Source organism: Salmo salar, chromosome ssa18, assembly GCF_905237065.1.
Source record: "Salmo salar chromosome ssa18, Ssal_v3.1, whole genome shotgun sequence".
Classification (NCBI taxonomy): Eukaryota; Metazoa; Chordata; class Actinopteri; order Salmoniformes; family Salmonidae; genus Salmo; species Salmo salar.
In genome coordinates, this window is record NC_059459.1 from 83,764,952 (window position 1) to 83,788,564 (window position 23,613).

The 23,613-nt window shown below is 41.2% G+C and overlaps 1 protein-coding gene across 1 annotated transcript in view; it reads left to right on the top strand.

Annotated features, from left to right (window-relative positions):
* The window catches only part of LOC106595552 (basement membrane-specific heparan sulfate proteoglycan core protein), a 55,612-nt gene extending 46,067 nt beyond the window's left edge, over positions 1-9,545 (top strand). The window contains exons 20-22 of the mRNA XM_045700625.1: positions 8,977-9,048; positions 9,232-9,294; positions 9,538-9,545. Coding sequence (XP_045556581.1) covers positions 8,977-9,048; positions 9,232-9,294; positions 9,538-9,545 — 143 coding nt within the window. The remainder of the gene's footprint in view (positions 1-8,976; positions 9,049-9,231; positions 9,295-9,537) is intronic.
* The last annotated feature ends 14,068 nt before the right edge of the window (positions 9,546-23,613 follow it).

Consider the following 23,613-nt stretch of genomic DNA (forward strand, 5'->3'; position numbering starts at 1 on the left):
ACTCCATTGTGTCCTCCTCCCAGAGTGCTAAGAGCCTTGGCGTGACCCTGGACAACACCCTGTCATTCTCCGCTAACATCAAGGCGGTGACCCAATCCTGTAGGTTCATGCTCTACAACATTCGCAGAGAACGACCCTGCCTCACACAGGAAGCGGCGCAGGTCCTAATCCAGGCACTTGTCATCTCCCGTCTGGATTACTGCAACTCGCTGTTGGCGGGGCTCCCTGTCTGTGCCATTAAACCCCTACAACTCATCCAGAACGCCGCAGCCCGTCTGGTGTTCAACCTTCCCAAGTTCTCTCACGTCACCCCGCTCCTCCGCATACTCCACTGGCTTCCAGTTGAAGCTCGCATCTGCTACAAGACGATGGTGCTTGCCTACAGAGCTGTGATGGGAACGGCACCTCCGTACCTTCAGGCTCTGATCAGTCCCTACACCCAAAGAAGGGCACTGCGTTCATCCACCTCTGGCCTGCTCGCCTCCCTACCTCTGCGGAAGCACAGTTCCCGCTCAGCCCAGTCAAAACTGTTCGCTGCTCTGGCACCCCAATGGTGGAACAAGCTCCCTCACGACGCCAGGACAGCGGAGTCAATCACCACCTTCCGGAGACACCTGAAACCCCACCTCTTTAACCTGTCTGGGCTAGGGGGCAGTAGTTTCACGGCCGGATAAAAAACGTACCCAATTTAAACTGGTTACTACTCTTGCCCAGAAACGAGAATATGCATATAATTACTATATTTGGATAGAAAACACTCAAAAGTTTCTAAAACTATTTGAATGGTGTCTGTGAGTATAACAGAACTCATATGGCAGGCAAAAACCTGAGAAGATTCCAAACAGGAAGTGACCTGTCTGACAATTTGTGGTCCCTCTGTTGCCTCTCTATCGAAAATACAGTATCTCTGCAGAAATCTCTTCTCCCTCTTCTCTACTCTCTCTCTCTCTTCTCATTGTGTGTTGGTGAGTCTAGCTAGCTACCAGTCAGTCACAGAGAGATAGGGAGGATGTACAGCCAGAGGAAACAGACATACAACGCCTAACAGAGATGTCTGGTGGTCCTCTCCTCCTTCTCCAAACAGGGAACACTCCTACTCTCTATCCTCCACTATGGTTAGTATTGTATGGAATCTTTTCTTTCTGCTGCTCATGTTTTGTATCTATTAAATGTGCTTGCTTTCATGATACAGTTAGGAATACAGTTAAACAATTAACTTCTTTGTTGGTTTTTACATGGTGTGTTGAATGTACTGTAGAATGACTAGTCATCGGTGATTGTGTGTTAAAGTGTTTACTTGCATGATAAAGTTAGGAATACTGTTAGCTTTCTCTAACTTCTTGTTAGTTTTTCGTGGTGTGTGATACCGTATATTGATGCTGCATGTTTTTAATGAAACACATTCACATATATTTGATGTGTATGGCATTGGTGTGGTTGGGTCAGCAGCTTTTTGTAATGCTTCCAGAAAGCAAGATATCCTATGACCCTGTGCTAGATGCATGTGATTCATTTAATTTAAGGCCATAGTGGATTGTATCCAATTATTGTTCATAGGTCGTCACTTACAAAAAAGGACAACTACAGATATGTCCTCAAATGTAGTTATCTTTGTATTTTTTCCCATTTCCCCTGTGTGTATATGCACTATATATACAAAAGTATGTGGACACCTCTTTGAATTAGTGGATTCGGCTATTTCAGCCACACCCGTTGCTGACAGGTGTCTGAAATCAAGCACACAGCCATGCAATCTCCATAGACAAACATTGGCAGTAGAATGGCCTTTATGAAAAGATGAGTGACTTTCAATGTGGCACCGTCATAGGATGCCACCTTTCCAACAAGTCAGTTCGTCCAATTTCTGCCCTGCTAGAGCTGCCCCTTGTCAACTGTACGTGCAGTTATTGTGAATTGGAAATGTCTAGGAGCAACAACAGCTCAGCCGTGAAATAGTAGGCCTCACAAGCCCATAGAAAGGGATCGCAGAGTGCTGAAGCATGTAGCCCTTAAAAATCCTCTGTCCTCTGTTGCAACACTCACTACTGAGTTCCAAACTGGATCTGGAAGCAACATCAGCACAAGAACTGTTCGATACAAAGACATTTTAGACAATTCTGTGCTTCCAACTTTGTGGCAACAATTTGGGGAAGGTCCTTTCCTGTTTCAGCATGACAATGCCCCCGTGCACAAAGCAAGGTCCATACAGAAATGGTTTGTCAAGATCGGTGTGGAAGAACTCGACTGGCCTGCACAGAGCCCTGACCTCAACCCCTTCGAACACCTTTCCCTTCGAACACCAGCAGTGTTTGTCAGACCATGAGACATCCCTGAAATCGGTTGTCTCAGGAAAACGTCTGTAGCGTCTGAACGGTTTGGGCAACAAACTAATGTGACCCCACTGTGGAAAGGGGGGCATTTTTTTTTCTCAATTTTGCTCTATGACCATTTTGAAGGTAACTGGTTAAAATAATGAATGGAGGTGTAGTTAAATATGTTTGTGGAAAAAAGCTGGTACTGGTTAAAATAATGAATGGAGGTGTAGTTAAATATGTTTGTGGAAAAAAGCTAAAATATTTCCTGAGACACTTTAAAACCTTACTCCTTATTATTTATTTTTAACTCTTTTTTGCCATTTATGAATGTGTTATTCAATGCATTTCTATGGGATTTGGGACTAAAGGCCAAATTCAATATTTTATCAAAACATTATAAATTCAATATCAAATAGCTAAACGATGCATGGTATGACCATGTTAAAGCAATTCCCCCACCGCCCAACGTCTTAGACTCTTAGAATTAAAAAAAATGATAATTTGCATGTTATGATTTCTCATCTCCTAACAGGCCGTTGTTCCAGAAGTTGACAACCCAGTGAGCGCTTTATCAGGAAGACCAGAACCACAGAACACCCCTGGATCTGAGGTGACATCTGTCTACATCACTGCAGGGAGACCAGGAGCAGTACCAGTAGCAGCAGTAGAAGAAGAGGGACATCCAGGGGACAAAGAGTACACTTCATCAGAAGAGAGGAAAGAACCACAGTCCCCCCCACAGGCAGAGACACTCTTCAGCACCCTACAGATACCAGTTGCAGCACAGCGCCACCCAGTGGGCAAAGGAAATAATCTAAAGAAACCAGACACGGTGTACTACACAATAGGAGATTACCCCTCCATCCTCCTCAGAGACCCACTGATGTTACTTTGATTAAGATTTAACCCATAAACTCAGGTACCGAATGCAAACACAGGGGAAATTATGAAGGAGAGAGAATTATAATAATGGATTTTTTGTTGTTGTCTAATTTCATCCATATTTAAAGTGGAAATCTGTAATTCCTACGTACTTTTACATTAATTGTGTATAACTATTGATCCATGCATAATACAACATATGCTTGTTTTACTCCGTTGTTTGTAAAAATTGTAGTTGTAAAAAATTGGTGGCCGCTTTGTTATTATTTAGACTGCAGATTTCCCCTTTAATTATATAATGTTTTACATACTGTCTTATTTTATTTTGTCCTGTGGACAAAAGCTCACATATCGGAGTGGCTGCAGTTCTGGATTTTCTGTAAACGCGATAATATATATATTTTTTATTTAGATGCTGCCTACTCCGCTGCCTACATAGCTGCTGCTAAACTCTCCACTGTCATTAGCCTACATCATCACACAAAACGCAGATTGTTTTTGCTCCAATGCAATGAGAAGGCACTGCGTCCTGCTTGTGCAACTGCCATTAAAAACAGAGAAGGTTGTAACCTTCATAAAGGCCTTGACTGTTTGTTCAAACGAGGCAGAGACTTAGGCTACATCATCATGGTTCAGAGGATGGTGAGTAAAGAGAGAAACGTGAAGGGAGGTTGAGTGTGAACAGCAGCTACGTAGAAATAATGTGTGTAGGGTATGTAAAAACAGAATATGATCCGGATCTGTAGCTTTAAGAGGTTTCCAGAGCGGTGGTCCTCAAATACAGTGAAATATAGCTAGTACTCTGCGTTAACATCCACATCATACATTATGGGTTAGTTTTCCTGGACATAGATTAAGCCTAGTCCCAGACTATAAACTACGTTAAATGGAGAATCTTCACTGAATATGCTTCTTAGTCCAGGACTGAATTGACTGGAATTTTAATGGATTTCAAACCAACCCTGTCGTTTAGTGTTACTGTTATTTTATGTTTTCTTCTTCACTGGAATATATGTATTGGCAGTGGCGATTTTAGCATGTAAATCTTGGTGGGGCAAAAAATAAATGAAGTGGAATGCATGCCAGCAAAGCCACTACACAACACAACACTAAACAATACATGCATTTCACTATAACAGTGACAAACGGTGGCCACAATCTGTTAGGGCCTACATAAAGCTGTCCCTACAGCAGAGTCCCAACAGCAGTCCGAACACCTTACCACTGCTACACCTGGCTATCAGCGGAGCCTTGTCTGGCAGCGAAATAGTTCATTCAGCCTCATTTACTGCCTTTAAGAAAATAACATAGCTATATGCCTGACTTGCTAAACAAATGTAGTTTCTACTAATGATTGAGATGTACAAACTATGGCATAAGGGGACGACAAGCGGATGAGAGGCAATCCGTAGTTTCGATTAAGACATTAATGAGCGACGACGACGGACGTAGTCAATATAACTATTTGTTCAGCACTTTGAAATGTAAAGAGACAGAATTCAGAACATGGGACGTTCCTAGTGTCAGAACCGTAGGATAAATAAATGGGGCATATAAACAGATAATGAAAGCTCTTAAAATATTCAATGATTATATTTCTCTAAAACAGGTTATAGGCTACATGTGCACCACCAAGTTAGAACAGCAGGCACATGGGCTACTAACAGCTTACTAGCCAACATACACTTAGTATTACTTTCTTAGCTACAGCATACATATCTCCCTTGCATATTACATCATTTATGCAGCAGCATACAAGACATTTTGGGACTCACATTGTGATGTGCTCACTTAAACAGGAAGGTGGCGCGGCGGTCCTTTGTGGGCAAATTTTGTCATCAAACTTTGTCATCAGTCTGGCATTCTCTGGATTTATGGTGGGAATTCAGAAAAAAGACACACAGTCACTCCATTGAATAGCAGGCTAGTGGATGCTTTGCCATTCTTGCAGTTAGCCACTGATTCCTTCCATACCACTCCTTGTCGTGAAGTCTCCAAACCAATTGTGCTTGCTGCTACTCTCTGTTTATCTTATATGCATAGTCACTTTAACTATACATTCATGTACATACTACCTCAATTGGCCCGACCAACCAGTGCTCCCGCACATTGGCTAACCGGCATTGTGTCCCACCACCCCTCTTTTTTCGCTACTGCTACTCTCTGTTCATCATATATGCATAGTCACTTTAACCATACCCACATGTACATACTACCTCAATCAGCCTGACTAACCGGTGTCTGTATATAGCCTTGCTACTCTTATTTTCAAATGTATTTTTACTGTTGTTTTATTTCTTTACTTACTTACACACACACACACACATACCTTTTTTTTTCTTTGCACTATTGTTTAGAGCCTGTAAGTAAGCATTTCACTGTAAGGTCAACACCTGTTGTATTCGGCGCATTTGATTTGATTTGTTGAATTTGGGATTTCCACATTTTTGTGTAATTTTTATGTCCAATGGCCGATGAGCCCTGATACATTTTTATCTATAATTTCTCTTCATATGACAAGGATTAAAAAGGATTTGCCAGTAGATTGTTGACTTGATTCTCGATGATGACTGCTAGCTAAGACTTTGAAAGTAAGATGTTGACATGATCAGTCCAATCAAAGCAACTGTACATATAACGTGATTTGACGTCATTGTATCCGTGGACAATGACCTTGGGCACTTGTAATTTAACTCTATGGCAGGACCTAAAGTGCTGCAATTTTGGATGTCTACCCTTACTAAGGACTTAAACTTGGCAAAGACGTAGTGTCCCCATGAGTGACAGAACACTGAGCCAATCACGGCGCAATGCTCCTATTGTTTGATGCCTCGCCCCTCCATCACAGAAAGAATTGCGCAAGACTGAGACACCTGCATTTTGGAGCTGACTTACTAATGAAAACAAAAAAGAGACCATGTTTGTATGAGTCTTTATTAAGTCAATTATATATATATATATATTTCTTACATAGTTTGCAAACTGATATGTGACAGATATAAATGGCAAAATAACATGCAAAACAGGCAAGACAGGCAAGACCCCTCCCCCAAAATGATATATATATATATATATATATATATATATATATATATATATATATATATATATATATATATATAATACACAGTTGGGTGAACAAGTATTTGATACACTGCCAATTTTGCAGGTTTTCCTACTTACAAAGCATGTAGAGGTCTGTAATTTTTTATCTTAGGTACACTTTAACTGTGAGAGACGGAATCTAAAACCAAAATCCAGAAAATCACATTGTATGATTTTTAAGTAATTCATTTGAAGATGTATTCTTTAATGAGTCCGACGCGAAGGACATACTCCATACTCTATCCTACTTACAGGACAATAAAAATTAAAACTGTAATATCTTATGTTTCACCGAGTAGTGGCTGTATGACGACACGGATCATTTACAGTTGGCTGGGTTATCTGTGCATCAGCGGGATAGAACAGCTACGTCTGTAAAGAAGAGGGTGGCGGAGTGTGTGTCTTTGTGAATAACAGCTGGTGAGCGATGCCTAATATCAAGGAAGTCTAACACCTTTTAATCCACACACGGAGACACATACAACGCTCTCGCTCACCCTCCATTTGGCAAATCTGACCATAATTCTATCCTCCAGATTCATGCTTACAAGCAAAAACTAAAGCAGGAAGTACCAGTGATTCGCTCAAATACTTAACTGGTCAGATGACGCGGATGCTACGCTCTCAGGACTGTTTTGCTAGGCCAGACTGGAATATGTTCCAGGTTTCATCCAATGGTATTGAGGAGTTTACCACCTCAGTCACTGGCTTCATCAGTAAGTGCATTGATGACATCGTCTCCACAGTCACCGTACCGACATATCCCAACCAGAAGCCATGGATTACAGGCAACATCTGCACCAAGCTAAAAGCTAGAGCTGCCGCTTTCAAAGAGCGGGATGCTAATCCGGCTGCTTATAAGAGATCCTGCTATGCCCTCAGACGAACCATCAAACAGGCAAAGCGTAAATACATGACTAAGATTTTGTCCTACTACTCCGGCTCTGACGCTCGTCGGATGTGGCAGGGCTTGCAAACTATTACGGACTACAAAGGGAAACCCAGCTGCAAGCTGCCCAGATCCACAGATGCCCTTTCCCACCTGGACAAAAGGAACACGTATGTGAGAAGTCTTTAATTGATTACAGCTCAGCATTCAAAACCAGAGTTCCCACAAAGCTCCTCAGTAAGCTAAGGACCCCGGGGACTAAACACCTCCCTCTGAAACTGGATCCTGGACTTCCTGATGGACCACCCCCAGGTGGTAATGGTAGGCAACAACCCATCTGCCACGCTGATCCTCAAAACGGGGGCCCCTCATAGGTGCGTGCTTTGTCCCCTCCTGAACTCCTTGTTCACCCACGACTGCGTCCTCAAGCATTACTCCTACACCATCATTAAGTTTGCTGCCACCTACTCCCTATAGGCTGTCTCATCATTGTCGGTGGTCAGGCATACCACTGTTGTGTCGTCAGCAAACTTAATGATGGTGTTGGAGGGGGCGGTCCATCAGGAAGTCCAGGACCCAGTTGCAGAGGGGGGTGCAACTTGAACAAGACAAAGGACTACAGGAAAAGGAGGGCCGAACACGTCCCCATTCACATCGACGGGGATGTAGTGGAGCGTGTCAAGAGTATCAAGTTCCTTGGTGTCCACATCACCAACAAACTATCATGGTCCAAACACACCAAGACAGTCGTGTAGAGGGTACGACAACACATGTTCCCCTTCAGGAGACTGAAAAGATTTGGCATGGGTCTCCAGATCCTCAAAGTTATACAGCTGCACCATCGAGAGCATCTTGACCGGATGCTTCACCGCCTGGTATGGCAACTGCTCGGCATCTGACCGTAAGGCGCTAACAGAGGGTAGTGTGTATGGCCCAGTACATTACTGGGGCCAAGCTTCTTGCCATCCAGGACCTACTGTATATAATAGGCTTCAGAGGAAGGCCCAAAAAATTGTCAAAGACTCCAGTCACCCAAGTCATAGTTTGTTCTCTCTGCTACCGCAAGGCAAGCGGTACCGGAGAGCCAAGTCTAGGTCCTAAAGGCTCTTTAACAGCTTCTACCCCCAAGCCATAAGACTACTGCACAATTAATCAAATGTCCACCCAGACCTTTGTTTTTACACTGCTGCTGTTTATTATCTAAACATAGTCACTTTACCCCTACCTACATGTACAAATTAACCTGTACCCCAGCACATTGACTCTGTACCCCCTGTATATAGCCTTGTTATTGTTATTTTATTATATTACTTTTTAATAAATATTTTACTTCAGATTATTTTGTAAACATTGTTTTAACTCTATTTCTTTAACTGCATTGTTGGTTAAGGCCTTGTAAGTAAGCATTTCACGGTAAGGTCTACACTTGTATTCGTCGCGTGTGACAAATACAATTTGATTTGATTTGGAGATGAAGGCTGGACTGGAATCTCTCAAATTCACTACTATACTCTACACCTATATTACCTCTCTCTGAGATATGATGGTGTTGTGATGTTTTGGATGAAGAGACAGAATATGCGATACGCTAATTCCTTAGTTTGTTGACTGGAAATGAATTTTCAATTATAGTGTTGATGTTAACATACGTTTGGATTTGCACTCTCAAAGCAAATATTATTTTGCTACTAAATTGTCTGAAGATACAGGCCGGCCAATTGGAAAGCAGAATATGCATTAAGCTAATTCCTTCATTTGTTGACTGGAAATGTCCATTGTCAGCAGCAGCTGGACCTGTTGATGTGACCTATGCTGAGGTTGACCTCCAAAAGAAGGCCAAAGCCAAGAAGAAGAGAGGTAAGTCTGGACATCCCTCCCTCTATATTCCCCTTATCAGAACCTCATCTCTCTTTGACCCCATATTGAATAAATGGTTATTAGTCTGGGTATTAGTCTGTGTACTAGTCTGGGTTTTTTTAAGATTCTGGATATTATTGTGGATATAACTATTATATTATGCTGATGTTTATTCTCCTACAGAAGCAGCAACCCCACCAGAGGCGGATTCAGTTTATTCTCCATTGAAGCCACGTTCATGCCCCAGTAAGAATTATAGCCATTTGTTATTGATTCTAAAACTAAATAAATATGGAACTAATGTGCTGATATCAAATTCTAATGTATCTATTTAAAGTATATCTCTATGTTTTATTCTTAGTAGTTTGTTTTACTGCATGCAGGTCCTTGAGGGAGATGGAGGGATAAATAACTGTGTGTGTGGTGATAAGTTACAGGTCCTTGAGGGAGATGGAAGGATAAATAACTTTGTGTGGTGATCTGTTACAGGTCCTTGAGGGATACAAAACAGTGTGTGGTGATATGTTACAGGTCCTTGAGGGATAAATAACAGTGTGTGGTGATATGTTGCAGGTCCTTGAGGGATACATAACATTGTGTGGTGATACGTTACAGGTCCTTGAGGGATAAATAACAGTGTGTGGTGATCTGTTACAGGTCCTTGAGGGAGATGGAGGGACACACCTTCAGAGGAGGAGCAGGAGAGACCTGGGAATATGTATCATTCAGACATAATTATGCACGTGCGCACACACACACACACGCAAGCATACCGACACCAGCGGATTCTCACAGATACACACATATAAAGGATATATATATATATATATATATATATATTTGATTTAATATTGGTTTAACTGTGTATAACTGCAACAGGTTTTTAAACAATGATATGGTGTTATGATGATGTATCTTCTCTGCAGCTACAGCAATTGTATCTGTATTGCATTGTGGATTGAGTTGTTGTGTTGTAAATCTATTAACATGTATTGTCTTGGGTGTGTTACTTCTGTCACTCAGATGATAGAATACTACATTACACAGCCAAAAGTATGTGGACACACCTTCAAATAAGTGGATTCGGCTATTACAGCCACACCCATTGATGTCAGGTGTATAAAATTGCGCACAGTCATGCAATCTCCATTGACAAACATTGGCAGTAGAATGGCCCGTACTGATGAACTCAGTCACTTTCAACGTAGAACCGTTATAGGATGCCACCATTCCAACAAGTCAGTTCTTTAAAATGTCTGACCTGGTCAACTGCAAGTGCTGTTATTGTGAAGTGGGAACGTCTAGGAGCAACAACTGCTCGGCCGCGAAGTGGTAGGCCACACAAGCTCACAAATGAAATGGGTTTTCATGGATGAGCAGTCGCACACAAGCCTAAGATCACCATGTGCAATGCCAAGCATCAGCTGCAGTGGTGTAAAGCTCACCGCCATTGGACTCTGGAACAGTGGAAACGTGTTCTCTGGAGTGATGAATCACGCTTCACCATCTGGCAGTCAGATGGACGAATCTGTGTTTTGCGGATGCCAGGAGAACACCCTCTGTCCCTATGCATAGTGCCAACTGTAAAGTTTGGTAGAGAAGGAATAATGGTGTGGGGCTGTTTTTCTTGGTTCGGGCTAGGCCCCTCAGTTCCTGTGAAAGGAAATCTTAACGCTACAGGGAACAATGACAATCTAGACGAATCTGTGCTTCCAACTTGTGGCAATAGTTTGGGGAAGGCCCTTTCCTGTTTCAGCATGACAATGTTCCCGTGCACAAAGCGAGGTCTGTTCAGAAATGGTTTGTCGAGATTGGTGTGGAGGAACTTAACTGGCCTGCACAGAGCCCTGACCTCAACCTCATCAAACCCCTTTGGAATGAATTGGAACGCCGACTGCGAGCCAGGCCTAATCGCCCAACATCATTGCCCTTCCTCACTAATGCTCTTTTTATTTATTTTATTTTACCAGGTAAGTTGACTGAGAACACATAATTTACAGCAATGACCTGGGGAATAGTTTCAGGGCAGAGGAGGAGGATGAATGAGCTGGGGATGATTAGGTGGCTGTGATGGTATGAGGGCCAGACTGGGAATTTAGCCAGGACACCGGGGTTAACACCCCTACGATAAGTGCAATGGGATCTTTAATGACCTCAGAGAGTCAGGACACCCGTTTAACATCCCATCCAAAAGACAGCACCCTACACAGGGCAGTGTGTGTGCCCTAGGGCATTGGGATATTTTCTAGACCAGAGGATAGAGTGCCTCCTACTGGCCCTCCAACACACCTTCCAGCAGCATCTGGTCTCCCATCAATGGACTGACCAGGACCAACCCTGCTTAGCTTCAGAAGTAAGCCAGCAGTGGGATGCAGGGTGGTATGCTGCTGCTGCTATTGTGGCTGATTGGAAGCAATTCCCCGCAGCAATTTTCCAACATCTAGTGGAAAGATATCCCATTAAAGTGGAGGCACTTTGTTTACATCCCTGTTAGTGAACATTTCTCCTTTGCCAATATAATCCATACACCTGACAGGTGTTAAACAGCATGATCATTACACAGGTGGTGCTTGTGCTGGGGACAGTAAAATACCACTCTAAACGGTGCTATTTTGTCACACAACACAATGCCACAGATGTCTTAAGTTTTGAGGGAGCGTGTAACTGGCATGCTGACTGCAGGAATGTCCACCTGAGCTGTTGCTAGAGAATTTAATGTTTATTTTTCCACCATAAGTCGCCTCCAACGTTGTTTCTGAGAACCGTCCTCACAACTACGTGTAACCTGGACTTCCACATCCGGCTTCTTCACCTGTGGGATGGTCTGAGACAAGCCACCCGGTCTCAGGGAAACTTATCTGCTTGCTCATCGTCCTCACCAGGGTCTTGAACTGACTGCAATTTGGTGTGGTAAACGACATCAGAGGCAATGCTCACCTTCGATGGCCACTGGCACGCTGGAGAAGTTTGCTCTTCACAGATTAATAACGGTTAAAGCTGTACTGGGTATGGCATCCTGTTTGTGAGCGATTTGCTTTTGTCAACGTTGTGAACAGAGTGCCCCATGGTGGCAGTGTTTTTTATTTTATATTATTTTTCATTATTGCTTTTTATGTACATTTATTTAACTAGGCAAGTCAGTTAAGAACAAATTCTAATTTACAATGAAAGCCTAGGATCAGTGGGTTAACTGCCTTGTTCCGGGACATAATGACAGATTTTTACCTTGTCAGCACGGGGATTCAATCCAGCAACCTTTCGGTTACTGGCCCAACACTCTAACCGTTATGGTATAGGCAGGCAAAAGCTATGGACAACTAACACAATTGCATGATAATGCATGCCCCATGTCTCAAGGATCTGTACACATTTCCTGGAAGCTGAAAATGTCCAAGTTCTTCCATGGCCTGCATACTCACCAGACATGTCAGCCATTGAGCTTTCTTTGGGATGATCTGGAACGACGTCTACAACAGTGTTTTCCAGTTCCCGGCAATATCCAGCAACTTCGCACAGCCATTGAAGAGGTGTGGGACAACATTCCACAGGCCACAATCAATAGCCTAATCATCTCTGCCGCATGAGGCAAATTGTGGTCCCACCCGATACTGACTGGTTTTCTGATCCATGCCCCTACATTTTTAAAAGGTATCTGTGACCAACAGATGCATATCTACATTCCCAGTCATAGGAAATCCATAGATTAGGGCCTAATGAATTTATTTAATTTGACTAATTTCCTTATATGAACTGTAACTCAGTAAAATCTTTTAAATTGTTGCATGTTGAGTTTATATTTTAATTCAGTGTATTTGTATATTCATTTCACAGAATATTAGAATTATACACTTTTTTTAAAGACTACTTTTACAATATATTTGCTTTTGTAATTCACTTTTTTTTAAATCATCCCCAAAAGGGCATGAATGCACAAGTAAACGGTTATAGTCAACTCATCCATGCCACCTTCTTTCAGCCTTCCTTTCAGCCTAAAATAGTTTTTGGGCTCCCCAATGTGTGAGTTCAGGGGACAATCTGTGATTAGTACATACATTTTGGGAATCTTAAAGAATATAACTTGTAAATGCCTCATGAGCTTAGTTGCCAATTGAGATTTTCATAATTCATTTTTAAATAAAGGTGTTGAAATTGACATTTCTTCTCTGTTTTATGAAGTATTTCTGAAAACATCTAGACACAATAGACAAATGTTTCAGTGCTCAGAGTCCACTTTCACAGTATGTGAGAAACACCTCAAAACAAAGAGATCATGAAAGGTCAATAGGGGACATTTACAACAGTATATCAATTATCATGAATTAACCCCCAAAAATATAAAATAATTTTACAGTACAATTTCCAGTTTTACTCTTCCCATCCAGTTTAATAAATATGTTTGTCATACATTTGAACACAATGAAATGTCAGTGACAAAAACATATTTGATCATGACTAAATGCATGGGATGTGAGTCTATGTGGTATTTACAGGCCCAGCTCTGAAGGGGGCGCTAAAAGACCATGAACAATTAAGCTTCATGGCTTATCCTCAAAACCCACTTACTGGTTATAGTTTTGGATTGAATACTGTCTTCCTCATTGAGTCTCTGGTCTGTGGGAGTGACCTCACAACAGCTCTGCCTCTGATGTGTACACACACACACACACACACACACACACACACACACACACACACACACACACACACACACACACACACACACCGTCCCAGGAGAATGCTGGGTAAGAACAGTGGGGTGGTGAGGTGCATTGCAGAACTCATATTCAGTTCTTATTTTCCCCTCGGTTTTATTTGAATATTGTGGTAATATCAATGTACTGCAGTCATATTGATACCATCTCTAAAGTCAGTACCGAGACAGTTGGCTTGTCATGCTCATTAGAATGTACTGCAGGTAGGATTCTAGCTCGCTGTAGTTACAGTGTGAATTAACTTCAGAATGACAGCACAAAATGACAGCACATCTATTTGTGGGTGATACTGACAGTTGTGGAAGCAACTGTAGTTTTTGGTGAATCTATTCGTATAAATCGGTGACAGTGACACTATTCTCATATTTACATACTGTATCTGCAGCCTGTTGTCCAAGGCAGGTAAATTATGTGGTGAGGTGTATTCAGATGAGATATTATGTCATTTGATCCTTTTTCATGGTTTCAAAATGACAAAATATCAACCAGTGTGTATGAACTATGCAACTACTTATACCTCTACCACTACCACTACTACTACTGTATTACCTACAATGTCCTACAATACATTTTACAAATATCCTTATATCCCACTGTGTTATTCTAGCATGACTCAACAAAAAGAGAGATCAATGTGCATCAATGTGTTGTTGTCAGATACTGTAACAGATCTCTGTAATGTGTTGCATGGAGAAGACATGTTGAGCTCTAGAACCTTCTTACTGAAGAGTGTTTATTCTCAACAGTTCCGGGATGTCACGTGTCCTACTTACCTGAGTACACTCAAAACAACCTAATCATTACGAAACTTCTGTTTGATCAAACAAACCACAAGTAGCAAGTAAGCCATTCAATTTTTATATTTTCTTATTGCCCTCCATACAAAAACTCCTTGCTTGGTAAGCGAAAAATACTGAAAACACCACATGATGGAGAAGACAGATTTTTGGGACATTTATCCGTCTCGTTTCAACTCTTCCTCTCTGGTTTGTCTCAGTCTTGCTCTCTACATGTAGATAGGAGAGGTTAAGCCTGATACAGAGGCTTTTCCTTTTGAGCTGTTGCCTGTGTATATTTTGTAAATCTAGGCTACTTACTTGATATTTTGTACTTCATGGCATCTTCGCCTACTCTCTCACAGAGAGTAGGTCCCTATTCCACATACGTTTGTCACCTTTTTGACCGTACAAAACAAAGGTTGGACCAGGTCAGTTGTTTGTGTGTGTGTGGGGCTTTTTGTGTTTATCAGAGAGATGAATGGCAATGTTATTTTCCTTTACCGTATACTGTAGTTTGCGTGTCATATTATTTCTCCTTTACATTTAATCTATCACTCTGATCACTACTTTCCCAGGTTATTCACTTGAACAGTTGACAGACCTACCTTGTTTGTACTGTAACGCTTCAACATTCACACACAGTTGATCTCCAAATAACTCCTAAACCAAATTATAAATGTCACATGTGCCATGAAGTCAAACCGTTGACACCTTTCCACCTTTCCTAGTGAAACTACAGATTCTACTGAAAATGTAAACATGACCGGGTATCATAAATTCAGTATGTTGTTATCCAAAAACTCCTTCCTCAGATCTTTTCCACCCACAGAAAGACCACAGTGTTGCTGTGTCCACTCCTTTTACAGAAAGAGGAAGTTGACTTGAGATAAACAGGACATGCTAATTTACTCTGTTTCTCTTTAAAGCATCTGTAGCTTTCTAATTCTGACAAAAAGCCCCATTTGTGTCACAGCCACAGGAACTGTAGGGGACAGTGGACACTAACTTTGGAACGCTATGTCCCAATTGCAACTCTCAACTTGATGTAGAGTGCTATGTAGTAGGTAGTTTACTGTTAGCACACAGTTAGGCAACACACTAAGACAGGCCGAGGGCATGAGATGTGAAAAAACTACCCCAGCTCGCAGTCGGTTCAGTAGGCAAATAGTCTAGATACGCTGCTGACACTGTTTGCGAGATGCCGGACAAAAGGCTTTATTTTTAACCCTCCCTCGACTCCTGCCACGTCACCCAAGCAAACAAAAACAGTCCCTCAGAGAATGATCGCGTGCACAATTGGGAAATAGTCGCATATATATATGTTAGTTAGGTGGCTAGCTGCCGGCTGAGACTGAGCTTCAACTGTCTAATGAACAAGTCAACCACAAAACCCCTGAGAGGAGTTAGTTACTTAGCTTGCTGACTGTGGTTTTGAAATGCTCTCCTAAGCAGCAGTGTGACAGTGAGAGGTGAGAAGAGCTGTGTGTGTGTGTGTATGAAAGGAGGGGGTGGCTGAAGATGTCCATTTCCTTTGTGGGCAGTGGAACAAATTAGGTTAGCTAGCTAGGCCTGCTTCTATCTATCTATATATCTATCTATCTATCGAGAGAAAGCGTTTTTGACCATTCTTGATACACAAGGGAAACTGTTCAGCGTGAAAAACCCAGCAGCGTTAGAGTTTTTGAAACAAACTGGTGTGTCTGGCACTTACTACCAGACCCCTTTCGAAGGTACTTCAATCTTTAGTCTTGCCAGTTCACCCTCTGAATGGCACACATACACAACCCATGTATCAATTGTCTTAAGGCTTGAAAATCCTTCTTTAACCTGTCTTCTCCCCTTCATCTACACTGATTGAAGTGGATTTCACCTCGATTAAACTGTTCAGTCTATGTCATGGAAAGAGTAGGTGTCCTTAATGTTTTGTACACTCAGTGCATGTCTTTCTGTCTTTCTGTCTGTCTTTCAGTATCCATCTATCTGTGCATAGTGCAACATGAAACAAACATCTGCACATTCTGATGTCAAACCACAAGATCTCCTTTCTATTCTGGTTCCATCCTCTTTCCTCCAATAAAGAGCTGGGGTCATGTAGCTAATGTAGCCAACCATCAAAATATGTTCCTCAGAAAATAACAGTTACTGTTCTTTTGTTCAGTCTTTATACATTTCTGTAGAATCTTGTCTCTCTTTTTCTCTGTGTGATGTAATCAGACTCATCATACAGGAAGTAGAGGGGTTTGTCAGAAGAACTGTAGTTCGGAAATGGTCAGTGGGACAGAATGGAGAACGCCTTGCTCTGTGTGCTACACTGTAAGTACTGTCGATGTATTATTGTCTGTACTGTAATGACTTTCTTTGTTTTTGTTGAATCTACTGTGGACACTGTGGTGAAGATGATGGTAGATATTCATTTATCTGATCAAGCCTCCATCTCTATGTTTCATCCTCTTTGTCTCTGTCACTGCTTTTCCTTTCTCAGTCATAATTTATTTTAAGAAATAGGTGATTCAATTGAAATAGGTGATTGATACACTATTTATATTGAGTCATTCATGATGTATGTGTCAGTATTTGGTTGTGTTTGTATGCTCTGTATAGAAAAGTAAAACAAATGTGTTTTATTTGTCTCATAATACTGTAACAAGTATAAGGTAATGGTAGTGTGTTGATTGTGTCTGTGTATTGTGTCTATGTTCTGACCATCCAGCCCAACAGCACTCTGTACCCTGGAGAGACAGTTACTCTTTGTAAAAATTCCCTGTCTTATGTCAGTTAGGATCACCACTTTATTTTAAGAAGGTGAAATGTCAGAATAATAGTAGAGATAATGATTTATTTCAACTTTTATTTATTTTATCACATTCCCAGCATGTCAGAAGTTTACATACACTCAATTAGTATTTGGTAGGATTCCTTTTAAATTGTTTAACTTGGATCAAACGTTTCGGGTAGCCTTCCGCAAGCTTCCCACAATAAGTTGAGTGAATTTTGGCCCATTCATCTTGACAGAGCTGGTGTAACCGAGTCAGGTTTGTAGGCCTCCTTGCTCGCACACGATTTTTCAGTTCTGCCCACAAATCTTTGATAGGATTGAGGTCAGGGCATTTTGATGGCCATTCCAATACCTTGACTTTGTTGTCCTTAAGCCATTTTGCCACAACTTTGGAAGTATGCTTGGGGTCATTGTCCATTTGGAAGACCTATTTTCGACCAAGCTTTAACTTCCTGACTGATGTCTTGAGATGTTGCTTCAATATATCCACATAATTTTCCTGCCTCATGATGCAATCTATTTTGTGAAGTGCACCAGTCCCTCCTGCAGCAAAGCACCCCCACAACATGACGCTGCCACCCCGTGCTTCATAGTTGGGATGGTGTTCTTCGGCTTGCAAGCCTCCCCTTTTTCCTCCAAACATAACGATGGTCATTATGGCCAAACAGTTCTTTTTTTGTTTCATCAGACCAGAGGAGATTTCTCCATGTGCAGTTGCAAACCATAGTCTGGCTTTTTTATGGCGGTTTTGGAGCAGTGGCTTCTTACTTGCTGAGCGGCCTTTCAGGTCATGTCGATATAGGACTCATTTTACTGTGGATATAGATACTTTTGTACCTGTTTTCTTTGCTGTTGTACTGGGATTGATTTGCACTTTTCGCACCAAAGTATGTTCATCTCTAAAAGACAGAACGCATCATCTTCCTGAGCAGTATGACGGCTGCGCGATCCCATGGTGTTTATACTTGCGTACTATTATTTGTACAGATGAAGGTGGTAACTCCAAGCATTTGGAAATTGCTCCCAAGGATGAACCAGACCTGTGGAGGTCTACAATTTTTTCTGAGGTCTTGGCCGATTTATTTTGATTTCCCATGATGTCAAGCAAAGAGGCACTGAGTTTGAAGGTAGGCCTTGAAATACATCCACAGGTACACCTCCAATTGATTCAAATGATGTCAATTAGCCTATCAGCCATGACATCATTTTCTGGAATTTTCCAAGCTGTTTAAAGGCACAGTCAACTTAGTGTATGTAAACTTCTGACCCGCTGGATATAGTGAATTATAAGTGAAATAATCTGTCTGTAAACAATTGTAGGAAAAATGACTTGTCATGCACAAAGTAGATGTCCTAACCGACATGCCAAAACTATAGTTTGTTAACAAGAAATTTGTGGAGTGGTTGAAAAACGAGTTTTAATGACTCCAACCAAAGTGTATGTAAACTTCCGACTTCAACTGTATATTGGTCATATTGATCATGGATCCCGAGTGGCGCACAATGGGATTGCCTTGCAGTTCTCCAGCTGTATCCACAGAAAGCGCGCATGGTTCAAGGCATGAGGGCAGGGGGCATGGGATGGGCCGCAGAGCCACGCACAGAAGACGGACCTAGCCCATGGGATACCCCGCCACACTGGGTCGCACAGAGCAACACTTTAAGGGGCATTGCACTAATAATTGCACTGACAAGGGAAACGTTCCCGTTGTTTTTAATGCCGGTCTGCACGTTCAAACTAAAACAATGTAACTAATAATGGCATCTTTATGCTTTCGTTAATAAAATAATGATACAAATACTCTTTCAAAATGACAATGTTTATTTGGTTATGGATCGATAATGAATTACTATGGGAATAAATATCACTAAATTACAGAACTATTTAAACAAAGAAGGTAAACAAATTGTTGCTTACTGGAAAATACTCTTTCAAACACACACGGTCATGTTGTACAGCGTCATTATGGCTATTAGCAGGTAGCTGGACAATAAACTTGCCTAGAAGGAGGGTAGGGGGAGAATTCTATCGTCATATGTATTTCTTAGTTAGGTTGGCTGTATCACAACCGGCCGTGATTGCTGCCTGCCATCCAGGACCTCTACACCAGGCGGTGTCAGAGGAAGGCCCTAAAAATTGTCAAAGACCCCAGCCACCCCAGTCATAGACTGTTCTCTCTACTACCGTATGGCAAGTGGTACCGGAGTGCTAAGTCTAGGACAAAAAAGCTTCTCAACAGTTTTTACCCCCAAGCCATAAGACTCCTGAACAGGTAATCAAATGGCTACCCGGACTATTTGCATTGTGTGCCACCCCCAACCCCTCTTTTACGCTGCTGCTACTCTCTGTTTATCATATATGCATAGTCACTTCAACTATATGTTCATGTACATACTACCTCAATTGGCTCGACCAACCAGTGCTCCCGCACACTGGCTAACCGGGCTATCTGCATTGTGTCCCGCCACCCACCACCCGCCAACCCCTCTTTTACGCTACTGCTACTCTCTGATCGTCATATATGCATAGTCAATTTAACCATATGTACATACTACCTCAATAAGCCTGACTAACCGGTGTCTGTATATAGCCTCGCTACTGCTTTTTTCAACTATCATTTTACTGTTGTTTTTATTTCTTTACTTACCTATTGTTCACCTAATACCTTTATTTTGCACTATTGGTTAGAGCCTGTAAGTAAGCATTTCACTGTATTGTCTACACCTGTTGTATTCAGTGCACGTGACAAACTTTGATTTGATTTGATTGGTTGCAATTTCACTTTAATCCACCAGAAAAGACAAAACAAATAATACAACAAAAAGTATTATTGTTATTATTACGTATCACATCCGACCATGATTGGGAGTCCCATAGGGCGGCGCACAATTGGCCCAGCGTTTCTCTCCATCTAAAAACAGAAAATAATGTTTTGGCCTTTCCAAATACTATTTTGGTCTTTATTCAGATTACAATCGATCATTTTAGTTTTTTTGAAAATGAAATAACCTCCAAAATATCGTTATATATTATCAAGTTGATGGCACAGTCATATACTGTAGCGGCACCTACATAAAGCTGAGTGACTCAGTCATTCATGGCTTTGGATGAAAATAAATAACTACCAACATTCTTTCTGATAGTCTTTAATAAAGAAATGTTTTGATTATCCTGACCTGGACACCATATAAAGTATTATAATAGCCCATTAGCCCATTATTAGCAGGATAATATATCTTTACCAACACCTCTCTGTATTTTCATACTTTGTGGATGGGGCCTCCCCAGTGGCCCAGCTGTCTAAGTCACCGCAAAATGCGTTTCTACAGATACCCGTGCCGGCCTTTACCGGGAGACCCATGAGGCAGCTTTTGGTTTTAATTTAGAATCCTCCAATCCTCTATATGTAATTATTGGTTGAGAGTCACGTCATATTTTTCGATATACTGTAGGCCTACCGTAGGCAACACGAGTCTCACTAGTGTTGAGTAATGTGTTGTTAAAAGTGGTGTGTATTATTTATAAAAATGTATTGACAAAGGATTTGAAGCAATAGCCTACATCTATTTTAGCATCGTTTTGATCTTCTCTGAGACAAGCATGGGGACAGGTCTTGATAAATCAATGAGATTTTATTTTCACTGAATCTCTGTTTGGGTATTGGTTAGACTACAATTATACAATTAGGATGTAGAAATGTTATGCTCATAGTGAAACCTTTATTTAACTAGGCAAGTCAGTTAAGAAAAAATATTATTTACAAGGACAGCCTATTTCTTCCTCCCCATCAGGGTATTGAACCACCGTCTCCCGCGTGCCCGCACGACACAGGATTCTTTAGCAAAATAGTCCAGTACTGTAGCCTAGTCCCGACGTCACTTTGTACAGCAGCATATTTTCCGTTCCATCCTAATGGAAACCCAAAGGGTTTTTAGTTTTTCTTGGAATACAAACACCATAATATTAATCAAATTAATTTAGCAAAATTTCTTAAAATCAGTCTCATATACTATGTTCTCACAAAAAAAGGTTTTAAATTCTCTAGTACAGCCACTATTGAAGGCTATCACATGCTTCATACAGATGCCCTCTCGTGGTCAAACTAGCATTAACTAGCATTAATGGTACCAATGGTTGGCACTTAAATAACGTGCCATAGAATTCTGCGGCACCACGCAAGCTGTGCCGCAGTACACTGCAACTTTTAAAGGAAAAACCACTTTATGTTTACCGATCGTTGCAGCTGATCGCTGCAGCTGTCCACAGCCCATCTGTAAATAGCCCATCCAACCAACTACCTACCCCATATATTTGTTTTTTCTTTTTTCTTCTCTTTTGTACACCAGTATTTCTACTTGCACATCCTCATCTGCACATCTATTGCTCCAGTGTTAATTGCTGAATTGTAATTACTTCGCCATTATGGCCTATTTATTGCCTTACCTCCCTATTTCATTTGCACACACTGTATACAGATTTTCTATTGTGTTATTGGCTGTACGTTTGTTTATCCCATGTGTAACTCTGTGTTGTTGTTTTGTCACAGAAGTACTCGTTGAACATCTCATTCCAAAATCATGGGAATTAATATGGAGTTGGTCCCCACCTTTGCTTCCAACGTTGAGGTCAGGGCTCTGTGCAGGCCAGTCAAGTTCGTCCACACCGATCTCGACAAACCATTTCTGTATGGACCTCGCTTTGTGCACGGGGCATTGTCATGTTGAAACAGCAAAGGTCCTTCCCCAAACTGTTGCCACAAAGATGGAAGCACAGAATTGTCTACAATGTCATTGTATAATGTAATGTGGCATTAAGATTTCTCTTCACTGGAACTAAAGGGCCTAGCCAGAACAATGAAAATCAGCCCCCGACCATTATTCCTCCTCCACCAAACTTTACAGTTGGCACTATGCATTCGGGGAGGTAGTGTTCTCTATCATCCAGAATCCAGAATTTCCCATCGGACAGCCAGATGGTGAAGTGTGATTCATCCCGCCAGAGAACTTGTTTCAACTGCTTCAGAGTCCAATGGCGGCATTGTAATTTTGTTTTTCTTGAAATATTAGACTTACCTCCCTTTATTTCAGTTTTTTAATTAAACAAGAGCATAGTGTCTCTTTTTACATGCAGGTGGATATAAACTATACGTGAATCGTTTCCGTTTTTAATTAGAATTTTAAAGCCTAAAGATGTGTTTATACTTGGTTGGTCAACCTACTGTAACAGTTAAGATGGGACACGTAACTATAGTTTGTTATTAAAAATGTATCTTTACATAATGCAGCTTTAATGCTTATTTTTATATTAAGGATAGAATCAGCAAAATTATGTTGCCACGAGTAGCACTGCAGATATTGAGATGAGCGAGATGCAAGACTTCACTCTCACACAGGCACACACAGTATCTGCACATATGCACAGGTTCACTTCACGGTGTTCACAGTGTCATAGCCACAGGATCAAAACAGAGGAGAAGTTGAGTCTCATGCTTCAATGCTCTTAGTTGTTATGGAAATTGAACCACTATGCAGTTTACTTTCTAAATCTACGTCATATCGCTGAGTCTACCAGCTCCACAAACTCCACAAACTTTTGACTTATAATAATTTTGAAATACCGTCTAAGTATTTTGTAAAACATTTTCAACATGTAAGTCTTTTGTAAAATAATTTCAGAAGTTGTTATAGGAGCCAGATGAGTGTACCACCATGGAACTTAAAATGGAGAAGGTGTGTTATATTTTGTTTGAATTCTCATATATCACATAAAAAGTGATGATTCACCTCATCATTGTATTGCTTTGAAATATAACTTGATTTAAGGACATATTAATTTGACTCTGTTTTTCTCAGTTGAAACATCTTATTATGTAAAGCAACACTTTCTAACAAAATCTCTACGCACCATAGTGCTGTCAGTCTTCTGTAAACCACATTCAGATTGACTTCTACTGATATGAACCCATACAGAAGTGTTCCATGTCTGTACTATTATGATGAGATAGAGAGAGGAAGGAATAAGAGGGCAGACCCAGTAGACTGAGGGCTTATGCTGTTGCATTGTGACCAATGACCATATTAGTTTCTATATTGTGATCCACTAGAATGTGGAGTAGTTACAGGCCTGTCCCTGAAGGCGGCGATAAGAAACCCCAGATGTTTACCTTGCTATACCCACTAAAGGAGAAGTCTGACTGCTTTTCCCTTGTAACCTTTCTCTCTCTATTTATGTTAGCTCCTTCACATGTTGTACGTGTGTCACACACTACACTCTACAAAAATACACTTTCATATACTT